Source organism: Plectropomus leopardus, chromosome 4 (assembly GCF_008729295.1).
Source record: "Plectropomus leopardus isolate mb chromosome 4, YSFRI_Pleo_2.0, whole genome shotgun sequence".
Taxonomy (NCBI): Eukaryota; Metazoa; Chordata; class Actinopteri; order Perciformes; family Serranidae; genus Plectropomus; species Plectropomus leopardus.
In genome coordinates this window covers 9,581,105-9,606,648 of record NC_056466.1, presented here as the reverse complement: position 1 = coordinate 9,606,648, position 25,544 = coordinate 9,581,105, and the positions used below count along the sequence as shown (strand labels likewise).

Below are 25,544 nucleotides of genomic sequence, written 5' to 3'. Positions count from 1 at the left end.
TGAGATATAATTGAGCACAGCCACCATATACTTTCATCATAATGTTCTAAGCCCCTACACACTCTCAATTTGAAGTTTGAACAGGAGTCTAACAAAACACAATACTTGTTAGAGTGTTATGATTATGAAGTCACACACAATACTGAGCTGCATCTCAAATGAATCTTCAGGCTCCCATCTTTCAGATGATGTATACCACTTCTATGTGGCATATATTGTTGATCTGCCATCTCCCCCTAATGATTCCCCATCTCCTTTAAAAAATATTATTATTATGATTCTAGTTATACTTTTGCTCTACAACATGATAGAGGCAATTATTGTACTTTTGAGCTTTAGTTACTTTGCAGATTCAGAATGATATTACAAAATGTAATAAATAAATAAATCATTATTGTACTTTAAGTATATTTTGATGCTTATACTTTAACTTGAACAGAACTTTAACAGAGTATTTCTACATACTGATAGTTTTATGTGAGTAAAAAGGACTTCCAGAAGTGTCATACAGCCAGAGGAGTTTATACTCAAACAACGCACACAGTCAATAATGTTTGCATCTGGCGCCACTGACTTCATAGACAAGAGGTAGGTGGATCCCTGGTTGGTTTCCAAAATGGTTTTGTGTGAGTGTGTGTCAGCAATAGAGACTCAGAAGAGGAGGAGGAGGGCTTGAGGGGAGACAGAGAGCATTTACAGTAGATGCTGGGACCATGTGCCTGCCACAGGGCTCAAACAGAGCGTGTACTCAAATAAACTGCTCTAAACAGGCAGGAGCGTGTTACTCACAAATTAATCTGCAGAAATCTGCATCACAGACGTACAGGTGTACACATGCGCACACAACCATCAGTGTGATTAGCGGAGTCACTGTCAGCTCTTCTACCCCGGACACTGAACTGCCGCAAACACCATCATCAATCACTGCCACACTGTAGGTCGCCATGAGCCTGAATGTCAGCCGACGACTTACAGCAGCAGAGACAAGCAGGTGTGGCATGACACAAATCAACATTACAACACACACACATACTGTATATCCATGTTATTAATTGATCAAATATTTTCATAATGTCAGTTAGAAACATACACAGAATTGATCGAAAAATGCCATAAAAACAAAAGAATCTCACAGACATACAGGGATGAAAACACAGCTGAGATCTGAAAGTCACAGAGAGCGCCTCGTCAGCATTACCACAGGAACACACATGCACACACATGCAGCACAGGCAGGCATCAGTAACCAGCTCATATTGGCGCCCCGCGAGTGCCAGCCATACATTATTAATATGGGAGCCTGTTCAGATAACTGGCGCTCTGGAGCAGGCTATTACCTGGGAGAAATGGGATGATCCTCTTCTTTGGGTCTTTCTGCCCTCCCTCAATTGGGAACTTGTCAAGTATCTGCATCTGTAAAAAGGGCAGAAGAGAGAGAACAGTTTAAGACACATGGCTTCAACATTTTGGTAAATGTGCTTTCTTTGTGAGGGGATAAGAGGACCAATCTCATGTCTCATGTATTATGTGTAGAGCTGAAGCACAGAGGCAGCTAGCTTAGCATAAACACAGCCAGCCAGTCCAAAGTTTAAAAGTATCCCTACCAGCACTTAATACACTATTCTGTTTGTTTAATCCACACACAAAGAGAAATATAAAACAACAGTAAGTGGTTTTACAAGGAGTTACACCCTGTAACTTTTTCTTGCTGGGCAATGGACAAGAGTAGCTTCACTTCAATGGTAAAGTGTGAGGTTGAATAGCAGCAGAAACACTGTACAGGATTTCTGAACAGACAAATAAAACATTTTTGTTAAAGAAAAATGGTTCTGGTAATACCTAAAGCCCAAAACTTGTCATTTTTGAATTTCTGGTTTTGTGCAACCATCTTCAGGGCCTCCAACCGAGCGAAACATCTCCTCCGTGTGAGTGCCGCTGGTGGTTATTGTTCTGATGGTACGTCGATTCCCTGCCTGTCCTTGTTGATCCCGCTGCCTGCTCCTATTGAATTCATCTGCTCTGCTGTCTGTCTGCCTGATGCCAACTCTGCTTCCTCCTTGACCAGGAGTCCTGACTGCCCCTCTCAGGAGTCCCTGCTTTTCCCACAAGCTGCAAGTGTTACTGCAACTTACCTAATACATTCAGCTGTTAGTCCACTCCACGTTCACAATTTCCCCACTCAAACTCTGAACTATCACCTGTGAACGTGAGCTCACCCCAGTCTCTCTACCAACTGCTCGACCCATGAACTCTGCTCCACCCTAGAACTGATAACTGTCGTACCTATGTAACCTACGAACATGCAACCTGATTATACTCACCTTTGCTCCATTCAACCTGACAAACGATTAAATGAAGGCCATTACCAACTACTCACCTGCTCACACCCTGTTACACTTCATACTTGACACACTGACTTGAAACTGATGGCAAAGTTTTCATTTGTCCTTGAAATTTCATTTTTTTCTTAAGACTGATATTAGACAGAGCTGTCAACTTATTACTCTCCATTTCCATCTTCAATATGACACTGTGTCCACTGTAACCAAGAGGGATTTGATTTTCCCTGAGGGACTGTTGTTTACTATCAGAGGAGGGGTGTGACCATCATCCCCGTTCACTCATGACATTAGTCTTTCTAAGGGTTACACATTGCAAGTTTTGTGGTGCCACTGCATGACTGAGGGAGCTTTGTCACTTATCCATTGCTTTAAGATACATCTCCAAGCAAAGACTTTGCTTTGTTTTTTTGTTTTTTTTATCTTGACCCTCCCCAGAGCTACAAATATTTTTCCTCAAGCCTTCCTGAGTGACTGGAGGATAACTGAAGGTACTGAAATAAATGCAATGAGCAAACAGTGAGAGTAATCATCAAAACAAAGCAAAAAGTAAATCCTGCTTACTAATTGCATACTTATCACAAGTTTTTGCACTTTCTGTCAATAAGAAATCGTGTGATATTGGCAATTTTAAAGAAAACATGGCGTTTAAGAGTGGAGTGAAGTACAACAAACTTTGATGTCGGGCAATATTGAGAAGACATGTAAATTTAAAACTGCCTCGATAGCAGGATCTTTAATGTCTATAGATCATGCCATTGTTGTTACTACTCCTCATTGGTTACAGTTCTTCTTGACAACGCATGACAACATTTTTGCCTCATTGGATTGTTAATTCTACTTCAACCAAAAAACTGCTGTGTTATGTCACAATGCCAGACGAATCCGTAGTTTTGGTGGATCGGGCAGATTCAAAGGCCTGGACCCAGGCAAAATATCTTTTTAAATTGTATTTGTATGATTTGATGTTTAACTCATTTCAGGTGGTTTATTATATGCCAAAAAGTCTCCTGTGGAAAAAATAAATAAATTCTTTATTTTTTCTTATTAACTGGTAAACATCAAGTACCTTTTTTCCCTTTTCAAGAGGTTGTGCAGCGTTTTGGTATGGCACCCTTCCTATGCACTTCATCCCCACATATCGCACATATTCTAAAAATCAAAGCCTGTCAACGTGTCTTTGGTCCCAAGGGTGCAGAGCAGCGGTGGCTCGGTGAGCTGTGGGGCTCACGGGAGTCAGACGAGCTCCGATTTATTCATAAAGCACGGCGACAGGAACACGGGGAGAGGAGAAGTGCTGACACTAGAGCTGGAGGTGCAGGCGGAGAGAAAGAGAACGGCAGGATGGAGGGAAGGAGAGAAACAGAGAGAAGACAAAGCTGGAAAAGGGAAAGAGACGAGAGAGATGCAACAGAGGTCAAGGGGTGTGGATGAGCGTGTCAGCCCTATTGTGTTTACCCAGTTTCACCCTTCAAATAAATCATTCAAAAGAGGGATTAGAGAGAAAGTAAAAGCAAAGCAGAGGAGAGATGCAGACGGCTTGCAAACGTACAGTACAGCAATGCAGCAAACAGTTTCTTATGGGGGTATGCGTAGGGGGTGGGAGTTCAGAAAGGAATATAATTAAAGGGAGAAGAGAGGAACATATGTGATGTATGTGATGGTGGAGGGCTGTAAAAGAGCCCAGGGAACTAATAGAGTTAACAGACAGGTGGGACTTAAAGACGTCTAAACACACACACACACACAGAAATACACACTCAAATCCCCAGTGCCCCTCTCTGACACAACCATCCCCAGATCCAGTTCCTCCTGTCCATCTGTCAATCTGCATGGACCCCTCTAGTGAGCTCCTTTTGTCTTCTTTACACAGTTCCACTTGGGTGGAGAGTTAGAGGACATGAGGAGAGAGAGTCAATGCTACACAGGTCATGATTCAGATTTATGGTCCGTCTCCCAGCCCCCACAAGTCCTATGGTTTGTCTCAATTCAGGTACTTCAGTCAGTACACCTCCATGCTACGCACTGTGGTCGCTAGTGTGTCTCAATTTAGAAAACAGCTGAAGATTGTCAGGAAGGGTGAAAAAGAGAGAGGATGACATGCAGCAAAAGACCACGGATCAGAATAGCATCCTGACCACTGCAAAGTATTCAGCCTAGACGGGGTGCACGCTTTAACAGGTGAGCTAGAGGTCGCCCTCTTCTTCTTTTTAGTGGCAAATCGCAACCAGACAGAGCGCTTTCGCCACCATTTGACCACGATTGTCACCTGCCAAAATTTTAGCCAGTTTGTTTGCTTGTTCACTAGAGAATCAGCAACCACTGCAGCTTCCTCGGCTACCTTTTCACGAGTTTGGTTAGGGATGGGAATCAATGACCAGTTCCAAATCGGAATCGCAATTATTATATCCATAAGTTGCACATTGGAAAACAATGATGTGTCTACGCTCCTGGAAGCTTGCAACAAGGAATTATGACAGAGAGGAAGAAACGGTCCCAATCGTGGCTTCATTTAAAAAAGAAAGATGACAACAGTGCTGCAATAATGTCTATATGCTGAAAAATCTTTCTACATGACATAGGCTTAAATTCCAGAAATGCCTTGTATTTGGCACTAGGTATCTTCTGTTATGTTATGATAGTATAACACACACACACATCAGGCTTGGCACATTCTTCTTTGACTTAGAAAACAGTTAAACAGTGGAGCTTTTGCACACCTGAGTCACATGCAAGCCCTTTTTCTACTCTCCACACTATGCTCAGACTCAGAGATGATAAAACAGTCACACTGTTGTTGAAGACCTGTGAAAGTCAGGAACAGGAATCAGAAAGGGAATGGATAAAACATCAGATCAATATGCCAGAATTGATAATGGCACTGGTATCAAAGAAATCTTTTCAATTCCTATCCCTAAAGTTTGGTGGTCCTTTCCCTTTTGCTACATAGCCAAGACAGAGACCATCAATGATCTGCACTCAACTTTTTGATCTTCATAAATACACCATACACCATACTGTGACCGCACTTAACACCCAAACACTCAAAAATGTAAGTTTACGTACAGAAGAACAAACCGAGATACAGCACTGGTCTTTGCAGGAGGATTTTTCTTTTGCTGCCAGGTTCCTGCATCTACACCATAACTTATACCTGCTGCGGCAGCACAAAACTTGCAGCAGCCCCAGCTGTTTGGACCCCTCCACCCATGCTGCCTGGGACAAAAGAAATCCTGCTGAATTCACAAACCAATCTGAAAGACACAGAGGGATGGATGGATGACGGACCGGCGACCAAACATTTAGCAGGGAGGCAGGTGCTGAGTTTGCAGCACAGATTTGAAATGTGACTGCACTCTTTTTTCCACTTTCTTAATAAAACTGAATGATGAGGTGGAGGAAAAGTGAAAACCTGTGAGTGTGTGGTTGTGTGTGTTCAAGTTTACTGTAAAGAACAGAAGCACCTCAAAAGCTTGTCAGCTCTTGACTCATCCTAAATCAGCTGACTTTTTTGCTAGCTTTCTTTTTCCCAGAGTTCCAATTGTTAAGTGAGTCCAACCCCCATTCTCTGTCTTGGACAACCGCTCCGGCTCAAACTGACCCACTTGGATCAAGGTCAAGTCATTAGTCAAAACGCTCTCTGGTTGGTTCAAGCTCGCCCTAAAATAAACGCTTTCCTGATGCTGCTGACAGATTCCTGGCAAGAAGAAGTGAGATCCATCTCGCCAGGAATTGTGGGATCACAGAGAGAGAAAATGGTGAGAACAGGTGGGACGGTGGGAATCGGGTGACAGAGCCTGTGAGACGACTGCTCTTTTACATGCATGTGCACAGGCAGTGCCTTGCTTCCTAAACTTCAAATATGACAGATGCAGTCATTAGTCTGGGTAGTTTAATTCCATTTTCACAGTGTCGAAAGAGAGAGAAAAGAAATGAAATAAATAAAAAATGTACAAAAAAAAAGAAAACACTCATGCCAAACCATTGCTCCACTTCCCAGACTTCACTTCACTGTCTCCTTGGTAACCAGCACAGAGCGAGTGTGAAGAAGAGTTGTGAACGGACGTGATTGGATGATGCTGCGCAGCTCTGGACCACTGGTGTAAATGTTGGGAGTCAGGTAAAAAAAAAAAAAAAAAAAAAGGCAAGAGGATAAGGTTCTTTTATCTCTTGTCAGAGTGAGTAAAGATAACCATGACGTAATGTTTACTCTGCTGTCCAATACATACTTAAGCTTTTCTGCAAAGCTTTTACACATTACGCCTCTGAGGAGATCAGGATTTTGTTGCTGGTTTTTCCTTTTCACACTTATTTCAAGATGGTTTAAATGCTGGTTTACAGAACTCTGGATAAGAACATTAGCTTAAAACAGTGAAAAGGAAATGCAATAAGGGTTAAATATTAGTCAGTAAAAGAGAGACAAATCACTTTCTGTGTGCATAATTGATACTTAAACAGACCCCATCAGTCAGTGTTTTGATGCTTAGTGTTCAAAAACCTGGTCCCACTCCACGGTTTGGGGTCTTCAGGATTCAGACATTTTGGACCTGATCCAAAACGGGCTCATGAAAAAGCCACCAAAACCCAACATTCACGAATTTGTCTTTTCAAAAACGAGCTCAGTCACCAGAGGAAAATGTTGGTATTTACATTTCTTTAAACCACAGACAAGTTCAAAAAAGCCCTCTCAAGGTGCTGGTTACTTCCTCTTGTTTTTTATGCAGACAGCGGTGTGTTTCCAGCTGGGAACGTGCCATACAAAGTAGTTGCATTTCACCCAGACATTGCTGCTTTTCAAGCCAGGATAGTGGAACAAAAAGCATTTTCTTTTCTGAGACATTGCTGCCTTTTACAACCCCAGATTGTGCCGTTAAAAAAAGGTATTTTAAGTGCCTGTGCCTAAACCTAAAAACATGTTAATGGCATTGTTGTTAAAATGTATCACTGAAAACACACCAAGCAGCTGTGAAGTGCAGCTGGTCGCAATATTTACATTTTTCTGTGGACAGGAAGCGTTTTCATGTATTTCAGGCTGGAAGAATTTCTTAGTATCATAGGTCAAATCTCACAGGACTCTGTTTACTGATTGGCTGTCTGTACTCTGGCAGCAATTTGCAGCTAAATGTAAAATTATTCCCAACTTTCATTATGGCCACACTTATTTTCGCATTACCAAGCAGCCACAGTCCAGAGCAGTCGTCACACCATGACAGCACTTTGCCACCGCTGGGTGTGCTTTCTGCGTAAAGGAACATAAAAGTTCACCATATCCACTACATAATAAAGTACAAGTTTAACATATCCATGGTTTGCAGAAAAATACATCGTCAACATTTTTTTGTGGTGGTTGAGTTGGTTTATCACGTCTTAGTAGTGAGGCCTCTGAGATCTGTTCAGGCGGTGATGATATTGACAAAAACCTGAGACTGTGGGATAGCATTTTTTCTCCAACCAACAGTTCAAACTCCAAAGGTATTTCATTTAAATTGATGAGACACAAAAAAAGGAGCATAACCTAGTTTCAGGGAATCTTAAGCTGTATTATATTTGACTTAAAAACAACCGATTTGTCACCAAACCTTTTTAGCACCTATTTTGGGTCATTTTTGAACAATCCCAACAGATCAAGCAACCAAAATGGTTTGAAAATTCAAGTTCTGTACAACAGCTTTTCAACTAATTAACACATAATTCACTTAGAGCAAACAACTTCCCACAAACTGCAATATACAGGATAATACATAGCAATCATTTTCTTAGTTCCAGTCAAAGATACATGTGGAGTTCGAGGAACAACTGACAACAGGGCCGAGGCTGGACTGCAGCAGCTCCGTCTTCATATCATGCATATGTGCTAAGAATAGAGCCTCCATATAAGGAACTGAGTCTGGTGGTATAAACTTGGGGGATGCCATACTGTTATTGTGCGGTGGATTCATGCCTCACTTCCTGTTGGTGGTCATGTGACTGTGAGGGTTTACCCCAGGCTCCGCAGCAGTGGACCAGAATGGAGTGGAAACAAACACACACACATTAAAACTCTGGAACAACTCATGACCAGCACGACAACAAGGCGGCGGCCATGTGATCTTCACGCCAATTCCATGGCAACATGGTGAGAGTCAGCGAGGCCACAGGCTCAGCATGCTTGTTGTCGCTGGTCTCCGGGCATGACATGATAAGGTCATTGCACTTACTGCGCTACAGTTAATGATAAAACCAACACGTATCCTCTCTGCAGGATGTAAACATGTTGTTTTCCTCTGACATTTGAGACCTTTTTTCTTCCTCGGGAGTACAAGTTCTGGAAGGAAATTCTAGCACAAATATTTCACACGTTAAGATCCGCTATGGCCACAACATTTACTTTCTTTATGGTTCACAAATCCTAAAAAAGGAAGGATGGAAAGTAATGGAGCGCATGCATCAAGTCTCAACATGCATTAGCGCCCGGTGGTATTCAGTTTCAGAGAGACAGATGTCTGCGATGGACTCGAGGGGGGGAAGGCGTTCATTTTCCAGCCACAATCACTCACAGTTGTGCCTCTAAATATAAACTGGCACCAGATCTGGACAAATCACTGTCCACGGTTGGCACATTATTTGGATGGAACATGATATCCTGCATGCTTCTATGCAGTGAATGCATGTGTGGGAGTGACATGGGGGGGTTGGCTTTGTCCAAAAAATTTGAGCTCTGTTCCTGTTGTTATGTCCCATGTGGCAATCAGGCTCCCCTAAGTTACAATAAGGCAACAGGTGCAGGGATGTGGTGGCTCGTGTCTGTCCACAGTCGCTCATTTGTCACTCCCAAATCTCAGGCTGCAGAGCCTGCTGTGGCCTTTAGAACGAGGCTCTTGGGAGGGACTTTGACTGCACTATAAAAACCCATGCTGTGGTCTCTTAGTTTGGAGACATGATTATCAGGTAAAAATGTTTAATATATACGAGTAACCATTTACTTACATTGTTTTTACTTTCTCAATAATCAAAAAGACTTAAAAAAAAAATCATAGTTAATATTCTTTATTCAATCTTCAGCATTTTTCTTAGGACAGGTTTTAATTATTTAACATGATTTATTAAAATAATTAAACTCAAATCAAAGTCACTCTCCTGCTCTTGTCCTTTCCTTCACCTGCCCATTTGTCATATGCAGACTTATTCATTCCCTCATAACATAACTTACTTACTTACGAACAACATAATTTCAACATGTAAAACCTAATAATATACTCAAAATATAGAAAATTCTTTTGTCGAGTGGATATGAGTAGATACTTAACACTTAACACAATTAAGCTGAAGTTATTTAGTTGGAGTGACACAAATTGGCTTGTATTGTTTACAGGTATGGTACACACTTTAAAGCCAAGTGTACTTGGACCTAGGCCCGGGTCTCTGATGTGGAAGCCCCATAAATTGCTTGTTTTGTCAAACAGTCGAAAACCCAATAACACACAATTTGCATGAAGTAAATCAGAGAAACCAGCAAATACTAAATCAGTTGTCAAAACTGTGGTCAATTCATTTTCCTGTTGACACACTAATAGATCAATTAAATAATTCTTTCCGGACTGTTTGCGCTCGCCAATTTAGTGTTGTGCTTCCAACTTTAGGTCAAGGAAGAAAAATAGCAGTGGAAGGTGCTGATGAATGATTTCGGCAAAACAACATAATTAAATTTCACCCAAGTGCTAACACTGAAACAAATTAAAGACTGAGCCAGTTTGCTAATTGTGTCAATTTTGTTAACACTAAACCTCGACTGCTGGAGGAGAACGCTGGCAGGGAAATGCAGAGTTTTCAAACCACTGGAACAATCCATACATCTCTCTCCATCCCCCGAGTTCAGCAGGAGTGGTGGTGCTGAAGTTTGGACAACTGGATGCTTTACTCACACGCACACTCACAGTCATTAAAAATACATTAATCAAAGAGATAAAACTGCATAAGCTGTGAGAAAGCCTAGAGGACGGAACAGGTCCATTGGGCAAACAAGGGTAGTAGAGAATGAAAAACGAGCAGTGCTTGCTTTTCACTTTACATACTGTAATTTACAGGCATTAAGGCGCACATTATTTATATTTGGCTCGTAATAAACTGCAGGTTTAGAGGAATGAGTGAGAGGGACAGCACCAGTGAATTTAAATTTAAACGAAGATCCATTTGAGCTTTGCCCTTCAATCGTGCCCAAAGTTTTTAACCCAACTTCATATTTAATAGAGGCACTGACTATATGTTCCGGTGGCATTTTAAGGCCATTTACCTCCTCGGCTGCTTGGCTCAGTTCTGCCTGAACAACAGCTTCACTTTCCAGAGCAGCCGCAACCTCAATCTGAGGAAAAGAACAGTGTCAGCTTACACAGAGACTGCTTCAGTTCGGGTTAAGTAAGTAGGCCAGCCAACTTACAGTTCACTACAGGCGAAGGCAGGCAGGAAGGGCTCTCACCTGTGCCAGGGTTCAGTGCTAACAGAGTAGCGTAGGACCTAATTTAGCCATGCTGACGGTCTCAAGAGTTTCCATGCTGACAGCCAGGACAAACCTTGGGCAGTGTGGCCAAACCACAGACTCTCCCAGATGGGGTGAATCGGATGGCAGTGCCCTCCCTGTGTGTGTGAGCTCAAAGCTCTCCACGGCCCACATTTACAAGGGCGTGGAAGGGAAACGAGAAATGAGTTTCGGAATATAACCACGAGTGGGCCGAGAGAAGTGAAGAAAGCATGAAAAAGAAAGACAAAAACACTGGAAACTAAATAAGAGGGACCAGAATGAGGAAAAATGTGAATTTAATTACACTGTTTTTCTTTGTCCAGTCAAGTTACTACATGACAAGAAGACCAGAGTAAAGCTGGAGGTGTTTTATCGATCAAAAAAAAAAAAAAAAAAAACCACTGCAGTTTGTTATCATTGACTTTTGTTAGCAAATAACTAACTTTGCAGTTTGAAGATTAGGGCTACCTTCACCCGAAACTGGCTAAAGTTTAGCAACACTCTTCTGATAAAAAAGAGGTATTGGATTCATTAGTCTTTGCATTTCATATTTTTGGACTTCATATTCGGCACGTATCATACTCTGTGGTGGTAATTTAGTTTGCTTTTGACCCTTTGGACGCCTTTCACAAGCGTTTAAACCAATGAAATCCAAGCAAATGTCTGTGCAAATCTGACAAGAAAATAAACAGAAAATCAGAAAGACAGAGAGATAGAGAAATATTAGAAAATAGTTATTAAAAAATATTAATAGAAAACAATTATTTAACTATAATTACATATTTAGTGACAAATTTTATGTTTTTTGCATTATTTTCAGGTTCAGGCTAAACTCTGGTTAGGGAAAAAGTGGCATTACTGTTTTGTTTTAAATTGTACTTACATATTTCTGCACATTGGGGTCTCTAAACAGCATTAGAATTGCAGAAATTGAGTATGTCTGGAAAGCGAAGTGGATTCAAGTGGACCCCCCCCTCTTTATTTTCTAATGGCTGGTCTGGGCCTTAATTTCCTTGTGCTAGAACTACTTTAGTCATGGTAAAGATAGCTTTTTGTGTTAAGTAAGTGTTATACAGGTAAAATGTGTACGTACATTAAAGGTATCCTTCTCTAAAAATTGACAATAAATACTGTTTAAATGCTATGAAAATGCAAGTTGCTGATTTCATTAGACAGGCACTGAGGTCGGCTACAGCAGGCTTAAGAAGAAAATTTTAGTATTATGAGGTTCTGAACTCTGCTGACCTCTTTGAGGTCTATTAAATACCCGTGCTCTAGAGGCTAACTTTCTAACTGTGATGGCACTGCGATGTGTTGAAGGGTTTTTAATTTGGAGGTCTTTTATTGCCTTTAGAGCTCATTCTGTGATTATAGTATATAATGTAATCCGACTGAGATGGAGATGGCCCAGCGGGAGGAAATTGGATCATCAGGTAATAGAAAGACTGCCTGAGTAATCAGGAGAAACAGGCATCTCACACACACACACACACACACACACACACACACACACACGCACACACACACACACGCACACACACACACACTAACAAATAAAGTACATGCATGTAAAACAGTCTTACATAGAAAACAGAAACCTCTGTAGCCTGTAGATCAGAAAGCTAATGCACTTGACCCCCAGAACGTGCAGGTCGAGGCGGATTAACCAGGAAACACTCACAACAGACCAGAGGGGGGAGGTGGAGAGGGGGTGAGGGTGGGAAGACAGGGAAGGGTTTCTAAGGAGGGACAGAGACAGATGGAGGAGAGGAGAGAGCTATGTGAGGAGAGTGAGAGAGACGGTGAGAAATTGTGGGAATAACATATGAATAGCGGTGGAGCGAGGCAAAGACAAATAGGGAAAAGACTGATGTGAACAACAGAGCGAGAGATAGACACCTGAGTTTCACTCTGAATTCCAGCGGCAACTCTCACCTCTTATCTCTGAGTGTCTCTATCTCACTTTTGTCTCTCTCTCTTTTTTCAACCTGACCGGGTGGCACTGAAAGCCAGCATGTCTCGTCCTACCTGCTGTTTACCCAATCACTGTTCATTAACCCGCGGACAAACGGGCGAGGCAGGGCATTGGCTGGCTGGACGGGGACTGGCCACTGCCACCGATACTCAGATAAGCAGTCCACAAATTCTGCATATTCAGCAATAAACCTGCAGGGGAGTTTTATTTTACATGTTTGGAAGACTAGATGGTCGAGGTTTCAGGCATAAGGAGAGCACAATGTCAGAATGGTTGATAAACAACAGAAAGTTTTCCTTCAGATACATGGCGTTTTGCCTTTTACTTAGTGCTAACCACTACACTGAAGCTATCAAGTGGTCAGAAGAGGGTAAAAAAGTGGCACTAACGATGTAAGTCATCAACAGACAATAAGTTTAATTAAACTAAAAAAACATTTTTTTCTTTTTTTTTTTCTTTTCCAAAAAACATTTATATTTCATCCAAAATCTAAAGTCACCATTTTTTATATTTTGTGATTTAGCAGCTTTAAAACTTAATGTATGCTAGCCCAATTGGCAGAAAAAATGTTGGCATATTACATTTCTGCAAACCACAGATATGTTACATTTGTACATTATTATTATGTGGTGGATATGTTAAAGTTTGATGTTTCAACAACGCTATAGTTATCAAGTGGTTAGGTTTAGACACAAAAAAAAACCCTAGTTAGCTTTAGGAAAAGATCATGTTTTGGTATAAAATACCCAGTTTTGTTGACACGGTCCTGCCTGAAACACAGCAATGTCTCAGTAAAAAACTAGTGCTTTGTAGGAAACAGGAGGTTAAAAAAAAAAAAAAAAAAAAGTTTTTGTGGCACTATGCCGCCTGGAAATGCAGTGATGTCCCTGTAAAACATTATCACTTTTTGTAGCACCGTTCCCACAGGAAACGCAATGTAGTTTTCTTAAAGACAACCACTTTTCATGGTGCTATCCCACCAGGAAACACAGCGATGTCTCTGTAATAAAAAACTGCTTTTTGTGCCACTATCCTGGCAGGAAATGCATCAGTGTCTCAGTAAAAACCAACCGCTTTTATTGCACAATCCCCACTGGAAACACAGCAACACCCCACTGAAAAAAAATGTTTGGTGACTCGCTGGAAGTCACAACAATGACTTGTAACAAAACACCCACTTTTGGGTCACACCCATCTCAAGCGGTAGTCTGCAGCTTGGCAGCCACTTCAGTGCCACACCATCTACCATCCCCTGCCGATGACAATGACTTCTCATATACCACAAAACATCAGAAACTTAAGAAATGCACACTGAACGAAGTGTACTGTGAAAATTGGCATAGCCTATTTGTCACTAGTTTTCAGTGTTCCCTGGTCAAATTGGTGTGGGACAAAGGGACACCCAAGCAGTTTTGGACTACTAAAAGCACTTTGGACCAATGATTTTGAAAGTGGGCCCCTGTTTTTTTTGTATGAGGATGCACATAAACGCAGGCGGCACGATACATATTCCTAACATGCTTTTCATGCTACCTTGCTAACTGATAGCTGATGCCTAGAAACATAGCAATGTCCTAAAAATGCAGTAAAGAAAAAGACTGCAAGCTAACAAATTTTAAAAGTTGCTTTTGCAAATGTTTTATGGGAAAAGAAAATATATGTAACACAGACTTTAAGAATACCGAATTTCAGGGAGTATGAACGTGACTTTTGTTTGTTTTTGAAAAAACTCCAAAGGGCACCTTTAGGGCCCAGTATGGCTCAAAGAAACACCCTTGTTTTTGTTACAACCACTACTGGGTGCTAAAGCTGGAAATATTGAAAAGCTACTCACGGTGGTTTTTAAAAGTAACTGTTAAGACAAGGGCCTGTATGTTTGAATGCAAGAGCTACGAATGGCATATAAACATGTTATCATTGATCCAGCAAGCAGGCAGGACTCTATTTTTTCTATGAGTGTCAATATGACATTTCTAATGTTCACTGACTTAATATAAGAGAGGAGAAATGTCAGAAGTCCTCTTATCCCTGACTTGTTCCTACACATCAAGGAATTCACTTCATGCTGTTTTAACATTCCTTTTCATCACATGTCGTTGATAACATAGGTCCTTCAGTCATTCAACAGTGCAAAGTGCTCTGTGCTCAATATCCACATATGCAGAACAAAAACAACCCTGGCCCTCGCCCAAAAAGATACAGTAGGAGTATAAAATGAGTACAGCATGATTTATCAAATGGAGAACAAAGGCAGCGGAGGCTTGGCTAGAAATGCAATGAAAAAGAAAAAACCTTGAGCAGCCCTCTCTCTGTTCAAGGCTCAATGTGAGGCAGAGCTGCCAAATATCCAGGAGCACAAGAGCTCAAAAGTTTTCATTGACTCTCCTCCCCATCCTGTTTGAGCAGAGGAGACCTTGAGCTGAACAGAAACATGAGGGCTGTCCAGCCGAGCAGAGAGAAGAGAAGGAAAGAAAACAAGACGGAGACGGATAGAGAGCAGCGGCGGACGTCTGTCAGCTGCCACATACGTCTCCAGATAACAGGCAGCAGTGTAAACACAGGAAGCAAACAGGGACTATATACTTGGCCGGTTCAGTATATATTGAATGTAAATCATATATGGTGATAACCACCAGCAGAAGTCATGAGAGAAGGAGTCTGACATGGATGTAAGAGAGGAGGGATATACAAAACTTCTAAACTAAGAAATAGATGATTGAACATGCAATGACCTCTTGAGAGTCCTGCTAAAAAAAGATGTGACAATAGGGAATAACTGACAGACACTTCTTCTTCATGAACTCCCAGCGCGTCTTCCTCTGCCTTCATGCTCCTACACGCACTGGGAGGGCCTCTCCGCCTCGACATGAAGAACACAAGCCCAGAGAGGAACAATACTTCCACTCTTCTCCACACACTCCATATAAATATACAGGATCAATGTAGCAAAGGCCTGAGCTTCGAACTTAAGAGTGATAGCTGTATTGATCTACTACAGCACACTGTCTGTTATTTAAGTCTGCTTCTTCACTGAGTGTAAATCATCCTGAATAGGAGGTTTGAGATTTGCTGTTTGGAAAAATAACAGATCTTTATTGATTTATGCATATTGATGTCTAATCAACATCTTCTTCAGGTGATTCAAACGTGACTGCTTTATGAGATGTGATCTGGCAATAGTCTACTCGCCTTTTTCTTGGTGTGTTGTTGACTGCACTTCATGAAACAAGACCCTCACTACATAGCCATGGATGAGGCTAAGTTGAATAAATCCACGAGCGATTATCCACCACTTTCTACATGGCAACATCGAACCAGAATATCTATCTAGAATCTAAATTTCTCAACTAAAACCAAAGCTACTTGCTGCTGAGGTTGATGTGAGCGGGATTTTCAGGCTGGAAAACTGAGGAAATGAACTTAAAGAGGCTAAAGGCTCTTCAGAGCTGAGAGAAATTGCAGATATGGGTGATATTTCACTGTGGGTTTGTCAATATGAGCAACAGCTACCATTTAGAGATAACGTCACTTGTTCTGGACCACCACGGTACCTCACTTTGGAGAAAATATAGGATATTAAAAAGCAAGAGGCAACTACTTTTTTTCAGCCTGGTTGAATAGTGCCAAGAATTACACATTTGTCATTTTGCAAGTCCAGAAAGTTGCAGTTCATTGCAAAACTTTTGAAATATAAGAAATATGTAACTGTAAAAAATACAAAAGTTGCAAGGTGACATCATATTTTTCTCTCATGGTGAAGCTGTGAAGCCTGCAAGTGTCATGCAAGGATGTACTTACACGAGCAACGGGTCTTGCTCGTTCTTTCGAGTCGCTGGTCTTTTTCAAGTAAAAAGACGTTACATTGGTGCGTGGAAAATAGCTAAGTTACCTAACAAGCTAGCCAGCTATTGTTGGTGACATATTCAAGATTCAAGATTCAACAAGGTTTGTTGTCATTCCAGAGAACAGAGGTTCATGAGCGTGAACAAAACTAAGTACTGAGGTCCTGGTGAAGCAACAATAAAATAGGACACTAAAATCTAACACCAGCAGAAACAACAAATAAATACAATAAAATAAAACAATAGTCTTACAAGTAATAAAACATGTCTAAAGGCAGACAAGGGATACAGTTCACTGCGCCGTTTCACACAAAACTAAAAGGTGCAATGACACAACTACAACATTATATATAGAAAGAGTATATCCTCATACCAAAAACACAGGCATCATATGTGCAACTTATGTATATTTTCACATTGTTATATCTCAACAGTTTTATAACAAACTGAATACTTTCAAAAGTATCTTTTCAATTGACAAACACTTAATGTGTAATTCATGGCATTATTCAAATAAGGTCCGATGGGAAGGGGAGGAACTTCATCTCTCTATTATTCAATCCATTGATCCATTGTCAATATAGAATAGTGACTGTTGCTTCAGGTATCTCTTAAGGATGGTTGCTTTTTTTTGCTAATTAGTCATAAACTAAGTCATAAATTAGTTCAAAACATTGCACACATATCCCATTACTGTCTTTTATTCATGCAGACCCAACTCAGCCAGCCTACCAAATAACATTTTTTAACATTTTCTAATTAATAAACTAATTTAGAGGATTGTGAAGGCCTGTCATGTGCTCTCTAGGTGCTTTGTTGAATAGGTTTATTTAACAAGCTCAGTTTACAAGCCCCTTTATCTTTAGATTAACTAGCCTGCAGCTTTGTATCCAGCATGGCTTGTTTTCAAAACTGTTTTAATCAGAAAATCTCATCTCTTTGTCATCTTTTCAGATATCCCTATTAAAAGTTTTTTTCAATCAAATTTCTGATGGACATCATACATAAAACCTCAAGTTTCCTCTGTCCACTCTGGACACTTCTCTATCTTCTGTCTGTCCCTGAATGTGTCCCAGTCACCTCACAGTCACACTGCTGAGTTTTTTAAGCCGTGGAAATGTCCCACAAACGGCTGAACTGTGCTCATTCATCCTAAATTTAGCCCACTCTCCTGATCCCTTCGCCACGGCTGTGGGAAACACTGCATACTTTCCCCCCTCCGCTCCCAACTCAGCAAGGACCTGGCCAGGGCCGTCCTGTCAAATGAACGATTGTAACTCACAAGAACAGTTCCTGTGTTTGGCGTGTAGGTGTCCTTCCTCCACCTCTCAGACGGGGCTTAAAACTATGTTTCCTACTCCTCTCTCTCTCTCGCACACATAAATTAAATAAAATACTCCTTTATCCTCGACCTGAAACAATGGGCTCCCTCATTCGACTGAGTTACAGTATGTCCACAGAACACCTCAAGGACAAAGAGGCTGAGCTAGTGGCCCCGCTATTCAGCAATTTATCCTCGAGGATGGCATACCGATAATGCCTTGTGGTCTAGACATATGTTTCCATCAGACGGCCCACTTAGAGGTTAGAGATTCCCAATTCAGTGACCTTCCTCTTAAGCGCTTTGACCACAGCTACTGTATAATTTTCTGCGCTGAATAGAAGATGCTGTGTGCCGAAAGCCTGCTGCTAGCATCTGTAAAGCTATTTCCAAACTGAATACTGACCTTGAGAATGATTCTCGGTGCAAATCAATCTAATATCGTCTGTTGGTTCTTCAAAGATTCACTAAACACTGAAAAAAAGAGAAGCTGGAGAGATGTAACATGAAAATCTCCCCGAAACTAAATATTCAGTTGCTTTGGGGAGGCTCATACGAGGGCAGACTTGGAAACAGAAAAGAGAGGGTTTGTGTGAGCGCGTGCGGACAGAATATAAACCGAAATGCCTCGTAAAAAGCTTGAGTCAGAGCGTGTCCTTCTTTCAGATGGTGAGCCACGCCGCAGCTTTAAATATGCCAACTTCGCTCAGGGGCCCAAGGACACCCAGGGCGCATCACCCACTCCTCAGAGGTTCCTCAAACTTATGAAGGCGACTTTGTAACAAGTGACCCTGAAGAAACCCACAATATCACAACATCTTTATTTCCTCCCATCTGCATCATCAGTGTCGTCAGCATCAACAGCCTCAGTCTTAGTCATCTGCACCACTAGTGTTGCTGGCTTTCTCATTACCATCATTGCTTTCATATCTTTCATCACTGCCCTCCTCTGCCTCATTATCACCACAACAATAATCATCATCCTACTCTGACTCCTCATTGCTCCGTTCCTCCCTCAGGCCGACCTGTTTCTCTCCATGTCCCGGTTTCTTCAATGATGGTGAGTAACTCGGGCGGAGACTTCTGACAGAAGGACAAACTGTTTGACTCACTAGTTTGGCTGAGACAAAACCACATCAGTGCACAGCAGAGCAGCCAGGAAGATGACAAGGAAGATGAGCTCAACAGAAAATATGCAAGGGTGTGGAGATGGTGATCGCTAAGGCATGCAGTATTCTGAATATTTAGGTGATGTACAAACTAGGGATGGGCATTACTACTCAATTTGGACATCATAGTTGATTTGATGTGCGGAGAATTTGCTACCCAACCTCTTACGTGTGAACATGGCTTATTTATTTTATTAATTATTTTTTTAAATGTGTAAAAACCTTTTTTTTTTTTAGCTGTGCACAGTGTATTGCTTCACTTAGTGCCTCCCAGCCCTGCTGACACCCTCTCTCTGTTTATTATGAGACAGATAATTACTGCTGCGGGAGTGTGAGTCTCACACACTCTTGACTTTAGCTGTTTGTTTGCTCTACTCACTTCCGTTTCGGTTTTTTGGGATCGTTTAACGGCTCAGTGTCACATGTTAGCTACTGTTTTAGCTTTTCCTAACATGTTGTACTGACCAGGAGGAGAGTAGCTCTGAAGATAGTCTTTCAGTGCTGTGTTTAACCCGTGTAATGGCAGCAACAGAAAGTTTGCTGATTTTTCTTGGGTAAGCTTTTAATTTACGGTTTACTAAGCTAACTCAAGCTCAATGTTCAAAAAATGAATTTAAAATTTCACTTGTTTTTCATTATTGGCCAATTTACATTCCCATTCTGACATTAGATTTTTTATTTAACAAGTACTCAAGTACTCTATATTAATGTGAGTACTTGAATATGAAAATTGATTAAAATGTCCACTCTAGGACATACTGTACTTTTTGATGTGGCTATCATGTGTATGTGAAAGACAATGTTTCTTGACCTGCTTTTGTTTTCCTTGTTTCCTGCCTATAATTGAGTTATGTCAATTGTTCAACTGGTGAAGTATCAGTAATAGCAAAAAAAAAAATCCACCTTTTAGCAGTTCAACTTTAGCCCTCCAAACTTCCGTCAAATAAAGAACTAATAGAAATACTATGGCAAAGGATGGCGGAAAGAGAGATCCTACTTTCTCCCCAAAGAAGTGGACAGTGTGTGATCCAACCCACTCTTAACAGAATAAAAGTACACAGACAAAATGTCTCCCCACAGGGCAATTCTGGCTACATTTTGCATTAATATATTCATTCTATTAGCCGTGAATTACTTCTTTTTCACAGAGGGCCACTAAATAGCGCTTACATGGCTCTGATTATTTTTACCTTAACACATTCTCTACATCTCTGGCTTCAAAATGGCAGAGGCACTTTAAAGCATGACTGGATCCATTAAATTTCATAATTTCTGGGAGGTATTGGCAGACAGCAATCATGTGAAACGCTGATTTAAGGGTGATACAGACTGAGACGAACAGACATTGAATGGTAAGTGCTAAATTCAGTTCATCACACAACTTTTTATGTATGTGTCTGAAGCCCCTTTCCCACTGGACAAAAAAAAACTTTAATCACCCATTAACATCTGGCTTTTTTATTTTGAATAGAAAGGTTACAATCAGCATTTATTCCTGTGTCAAATGACTCTGCAGTAGTCACAGGTAGCCTATATATCAACTCCGGCTCCGATTGGCTCTAATCAGCAGTGATGAAAAAGCAACAGGAAGTTTGCTTAACTTTAAATTTATGCTTTAATATTAATAGGCTGATTGAAACTTAATTGTTCAATAAAGGAATTTAAAACTGCACTTGTTTTCTGTTATTGGCCAATTTACATTCCTATTCTTACTCTTAAGCTTTTATTTTGCAAGTGCACAAAGACTATAACATAGTAAAACAAGTATTCTACAATGGAAATCACTCAAAATGTTTATTCCTAATTTTAGCCACTTTGCCAGCACAATGCAACAACAGTCGAGCACAAAATACCATCCACCTCCATCCAAGCAGCGCTCGAACATTGTTCCAAATGTAGTCGAGTTTGAGAGAGACTGGCTAAGGCAGAGATGTTTAAGAAAAAAAGGAGTGACCATTATATCATTTTCACTGGTCTCCACGCTGCTTTCTACTGTCTACTAACCTGTTTTCTGGACTGTCCATGATATGGAACGTGACATGACAAAAAATAAAAACAGAAAGATGTACTTGTCTCCAGCAAAGTGCTGCGATAGGCTCTGGTCCAATGGCAATGGGAAACGAGTCTATTTCCTATTTTTAGTGGGTTTTCCTGTGTTTAAAAAAAATTACGTACGCTCGCCAATTTCAGTGCAGCTTTTATGTTCATGCATTCTACGCATTACATGAAGAGTTGAGTTTGGGTAAAATAATCTAAACAAAGTCAGTCAAAACAACATCTGTGGCCCCTCTTATTCTTGACGCCAGCCCAGAACCAGGGCCAGTGTGTTTCCAGGAAGACAGCCTGTTCTGGTTATTACTAGGACACAGTCTTGAAATCCCCAGCGATCTTTGCCAAAGCTTCGGTTAAAGCACTCTCCAATGGTTTCAGAGCGGCCATCCATGTTTTTCTCCCCCTAGGGTTAGTGGGGCCGCTGAGAGCAGCGGGTCTCTGCACCAGATAAATGTTTGGACAGGAGAGGCTCCAGGTTGCTCTGAAAACAATAGGATCAAACACGACCATCAAAGGAATCTAGGGAGTTCAAAGGCTGGCAGAGAGGACTTTACTTTCGGCCCATATACCGGCAGAGACAGAGGATTACTGAGCATTAGAAAGCCAGTCTGTCAGTATTGCCAGTGGTAGTTTTATTCATGAGTGTCACAGTGCAAATGGAAACATCAAGGAACCAGGCAAAGTAGGATGTGAGCGATGCAGTTCTGGTGGTGATATATTGCAGTACGCTTTAAAAGGGACATCTGGTAAATCCCATAAATATGTAGCAAGGGGTTTTGCACAATAGAACTCAGTTAACAGCAGCCTGGCCAAACTTTGCCAAACTTTGGCCATGTGAGAGCCGCTGTCTCTGACAACTCAATAAAGCGCAACCAATTTGGGTGACCTTTGCCCCACGCCATCTGACAAAGCTAACAAAATCAATCTTGCCGCTGCTGACTGGGAGTGATTTTGTGCCAAGCCATCCATGAACCATTAAGGTTCATTAGTTTCCTCCCAGGCAATTTAGAGGGGCTGAATATCGGGAGGACGACACACATCCACACCTATGTCTCAGACTTTTCCAGAATGTGTTTATTATTCTACCTCTGTCCTTTATTCTACGTTGGGAGTAATCAGTTGCAGGGGGGCGTCTATTTTCCACCTCACACTGCCCCTCGGCTTATCAATGGGACCTTTCAGAAAGGACCTTTCCTCCACTGATTGAAACATCATTTCCTGCTGGACTTGCACACTGGGGCTATTGAGATGTGCCCCCCGTACCTCTCTCACTACAGCCCTTTCATATTCACTGGTGACCCGGAGACCTCTGGTCCAATATACATATGGTATCAGCTTGCAGTGGGCCGAGGGTGCAAGGCACATAAATGCATACAAACATTGCCTCAGTATGGAATAGTCAATGTGAGAGACACAGGGCAGGGTTTTCACTGCAACTCCTGCTCTGTTCCAAAATAAATAGTCCCGAAGAGAGACCTCGACACTTTAAACATTAGAGTGAAGCATCCGAGCCAAGAAAACAGAAAAAGACCTCCTCCGTATAAGAGTATATTTAAAGAACCCACCAATCAGAGCAGCCTGCGCTGGAGAATCAAACGGCGACCCACTATAAAGCATGGTACATTAAAATGACTTCCATGTGGATTTCTTGCTTGTACTATAAAAAAGGTCTGTCAGCTCCCTGACGTTTTGAGGGTAAGGCAGAGATTAGATGAGAGAGGGGGAGAGCAGAAAGGAGGGGTGGCGATATAAAGAGAGCAGAGAGAGATGCGGCGCATTGCTGCATCTCTACGAGGCTGAGGGATACAAACCATGTCTCCCCCGCTCCCCGACCAATTACTAACACACACATTGATTCATTGAGGCGACGAGGTGTGGAGAACACAGGCATAGACACGGCGGCAGTGAACAGTCACAAGGCTTACACATTAATCCATACAAAACAATGCTGCAAGTTCACAGGGTTGACATGTTCAAAATGCATCTGAGTCGATGTAATTAGGGATTTCTCTGCAAACACGCCCCGCAAGGAGCATGCAGGGAAGCATATAATGGCGAAAGATTACCTGTAGGTCAAAGAATTTGCTGTATCTTCTGTAGATGATGTGCGAGGTGTTGTCAGAGTAGGTGACATTGATGAGATATACCTATCAAGAAAAGAAAAGCAGGAGAGAGTTAAATTAAATTTTTACATTAGTTTTTAATAGGCTTGTTTTGTCCAGCCAACAGTGCAAAACCAAAAGGTATTAAGCCTTAAACACCTGGATTGACGTCAGTTTTCTTATAGAGGCACTTAAAACTCTGAAATCTGAGAAAATTGGTTTGATTTTTTTTAAATATGGAGAAAAATGCAATGAGCAACTTGGCAAGAAATGGCAAAAACAAAAATTTGTAAAAGGTGACAAAAAGTGACATGAAAGTTAGCTGGGGCAATTATTATATATTATAAAATAGAGAAAAATTCCAGAAAACTATATATTGTGTTCATCTTATAATTATATTTTTAAAATTAGGTTACCTAAAAAAAACAAACATTACAAGAAAATGACAAAATAAGAGTAAAAAACAAAGTTCACAATGAAATGGCATGAAAAAAGTATAAAATAAGTATAAAAGTATATATATATATATATATATATATATATATATATATATATATATATATATATATTTATATTTGTATTTTTCTGTACATAATGTCAAATATATAATTAGAATTATTATGAATGTAGTTTTCTGGGCATTTTCCCCTATTTTTGATAATTTTCTAATAATTATTATAAAACAAATTTTCAGGTCGTTCTTCGTAACCTTTTACTAATTTCTTGCAATTTGTGAGACATCTCTTGCCAAGTTGGTCGTTCCTTTTTTGTGCCCATAGTTTGTTTGTTTTTTATAGAAATTAAACCAATCTGATCAGGTTTTAAATGGTTAAATAGCTTGTGAGAGGTGTCTGAACGCAGCACAAGAAAACAGATGTCAAGCTAGGTTTTAAAGAATTAACTGACATGTAAAAGTAACCAATCCTCACATTTGACGAGCTGCAATTCGCGAATGTTTTTCATTTTTGCATGATAAATGACTAACAATCAATAGATTATATTGGCAGTCATTTTCTGTCAATCAACTGATCTATCACTCAACATTATTAGCATTCAAAACAATAAATGCTATGTACTGATTGCAATGGCATGCATCTGTAGTACCAATAAACTCACAAGCAACATGCTTACACAGTCCAGGACCAAATGCCCCGACATGGACCTTCAGTGACACACACTCATAAATCTGTCAGCGGCTGATACTTCGGGATAGATGGTGACATCATCCCTCCTTTGTCAGCACACTGACCTGCTGGCCTTTACCCTTGGCTCCAGCAATGCTGCAGCCCTGGGAGGCCTGATAAGATTGAGACAGAGTCCATTTATCCGTCAAGAGGAGGTAAGTGATGCTGCCATCATTTCTGATCTAATGAAACATAGATAACCAAGGTTATACATCCAGAGGCCAGGAATTTTTCATCAGAGACGTTAAGAGAAGGTGGGATCTTTCATCTGCTGATATACACTTGTTCAGCAAAAGGTTCTGGTTACCAAACTACTCCAACAGGTAAGTTATAATATTATGATACAAGGTCTGGAAGAGGAAATTACACTGAATTTACAGTTTATTGGGTACACCTGTAGTGACTGTTTTAAGGCCTCAATCCCACCAACATGCATCACTTTTGTCTTTCTGGCAAGGACAGACAGAGGTATTATGAGACTCCACAGGTGTACCACATAAACTGGTAACACTGGACATTTTATTCTGACTGGTACTCTACCTTTGCTTTTATCATTACAAACTCATGATTTTTAATTAGGATATGACATAGATTTGCTTTTTTTATTGTTGTTGCCAGATCACAGCAGCCTGTACAAAAAGCATCCATGCTGTTTCCGGATATATTTTGTACTGAGCACTTCAAAGCTGTATAGATCTGGCATGTACTCAACGTACAGCTAAAATAGCCATTATGAAGTGATTTGCAATAAAACAAGATGTTGTCAACCAGCCAAAGAATTCCAGCTAAGTGGCCCAAACACAGCGCAAATAGAAATCCACTTAGCATCAAGCCGCCGTGAACACAGAGAGAATTGACTTTGCCTCTTGTATAGCATTCAGATTAAATAAAGGCAATGTGTTTCCCTGGTGAGGCATTCCTGCTCCTTATTGCAGAAGACTCCATCTTTCTGACTGATCTTACGCTGTCACTCCAACCCCCTGTACCTGCCAAGAGCCTTCGGAGCAGAGCCGAGATGAATGAGGTCGAGTGAAAGACCCTGACGTTGACGTACAAAGGGCAGGAG

The 25,544-nt window shown here is 41.0% G+C and overlaps 1 protein-coding gene across 7 annotated transcripts in view; it reads right to left on the bottom strand.

The window, feature by feature from the left end:
* The window catches only part of sh3pxd2aa (SH3 and PX domains 2Aa), a 127,125-nt gene that overhangs the window by 85,077 nt on the left and 16,504 nt on the right, over positions 1-25,544 (bottom strand). For all 7 annotated transcript variants that reach the window (XM_042484764.1, XM_042484765.1, XM_042484766.1 and 4 more), the window contains exons 2-3: positions 23,259-23,339; positions 1,338-1,413 (exon numbers count right to left, since the gene is read on the bottom strand). In XM_042484764.1, coding sequence (XP_042340698.1) covers positions 1,338-1,413; positions 23,259-23,339 — 157 coding nt within the window. The remainder of the gene's footprint in view (positions 1-1,337; positions 1,414-23,258; positions 23,340-25,544) is intronic.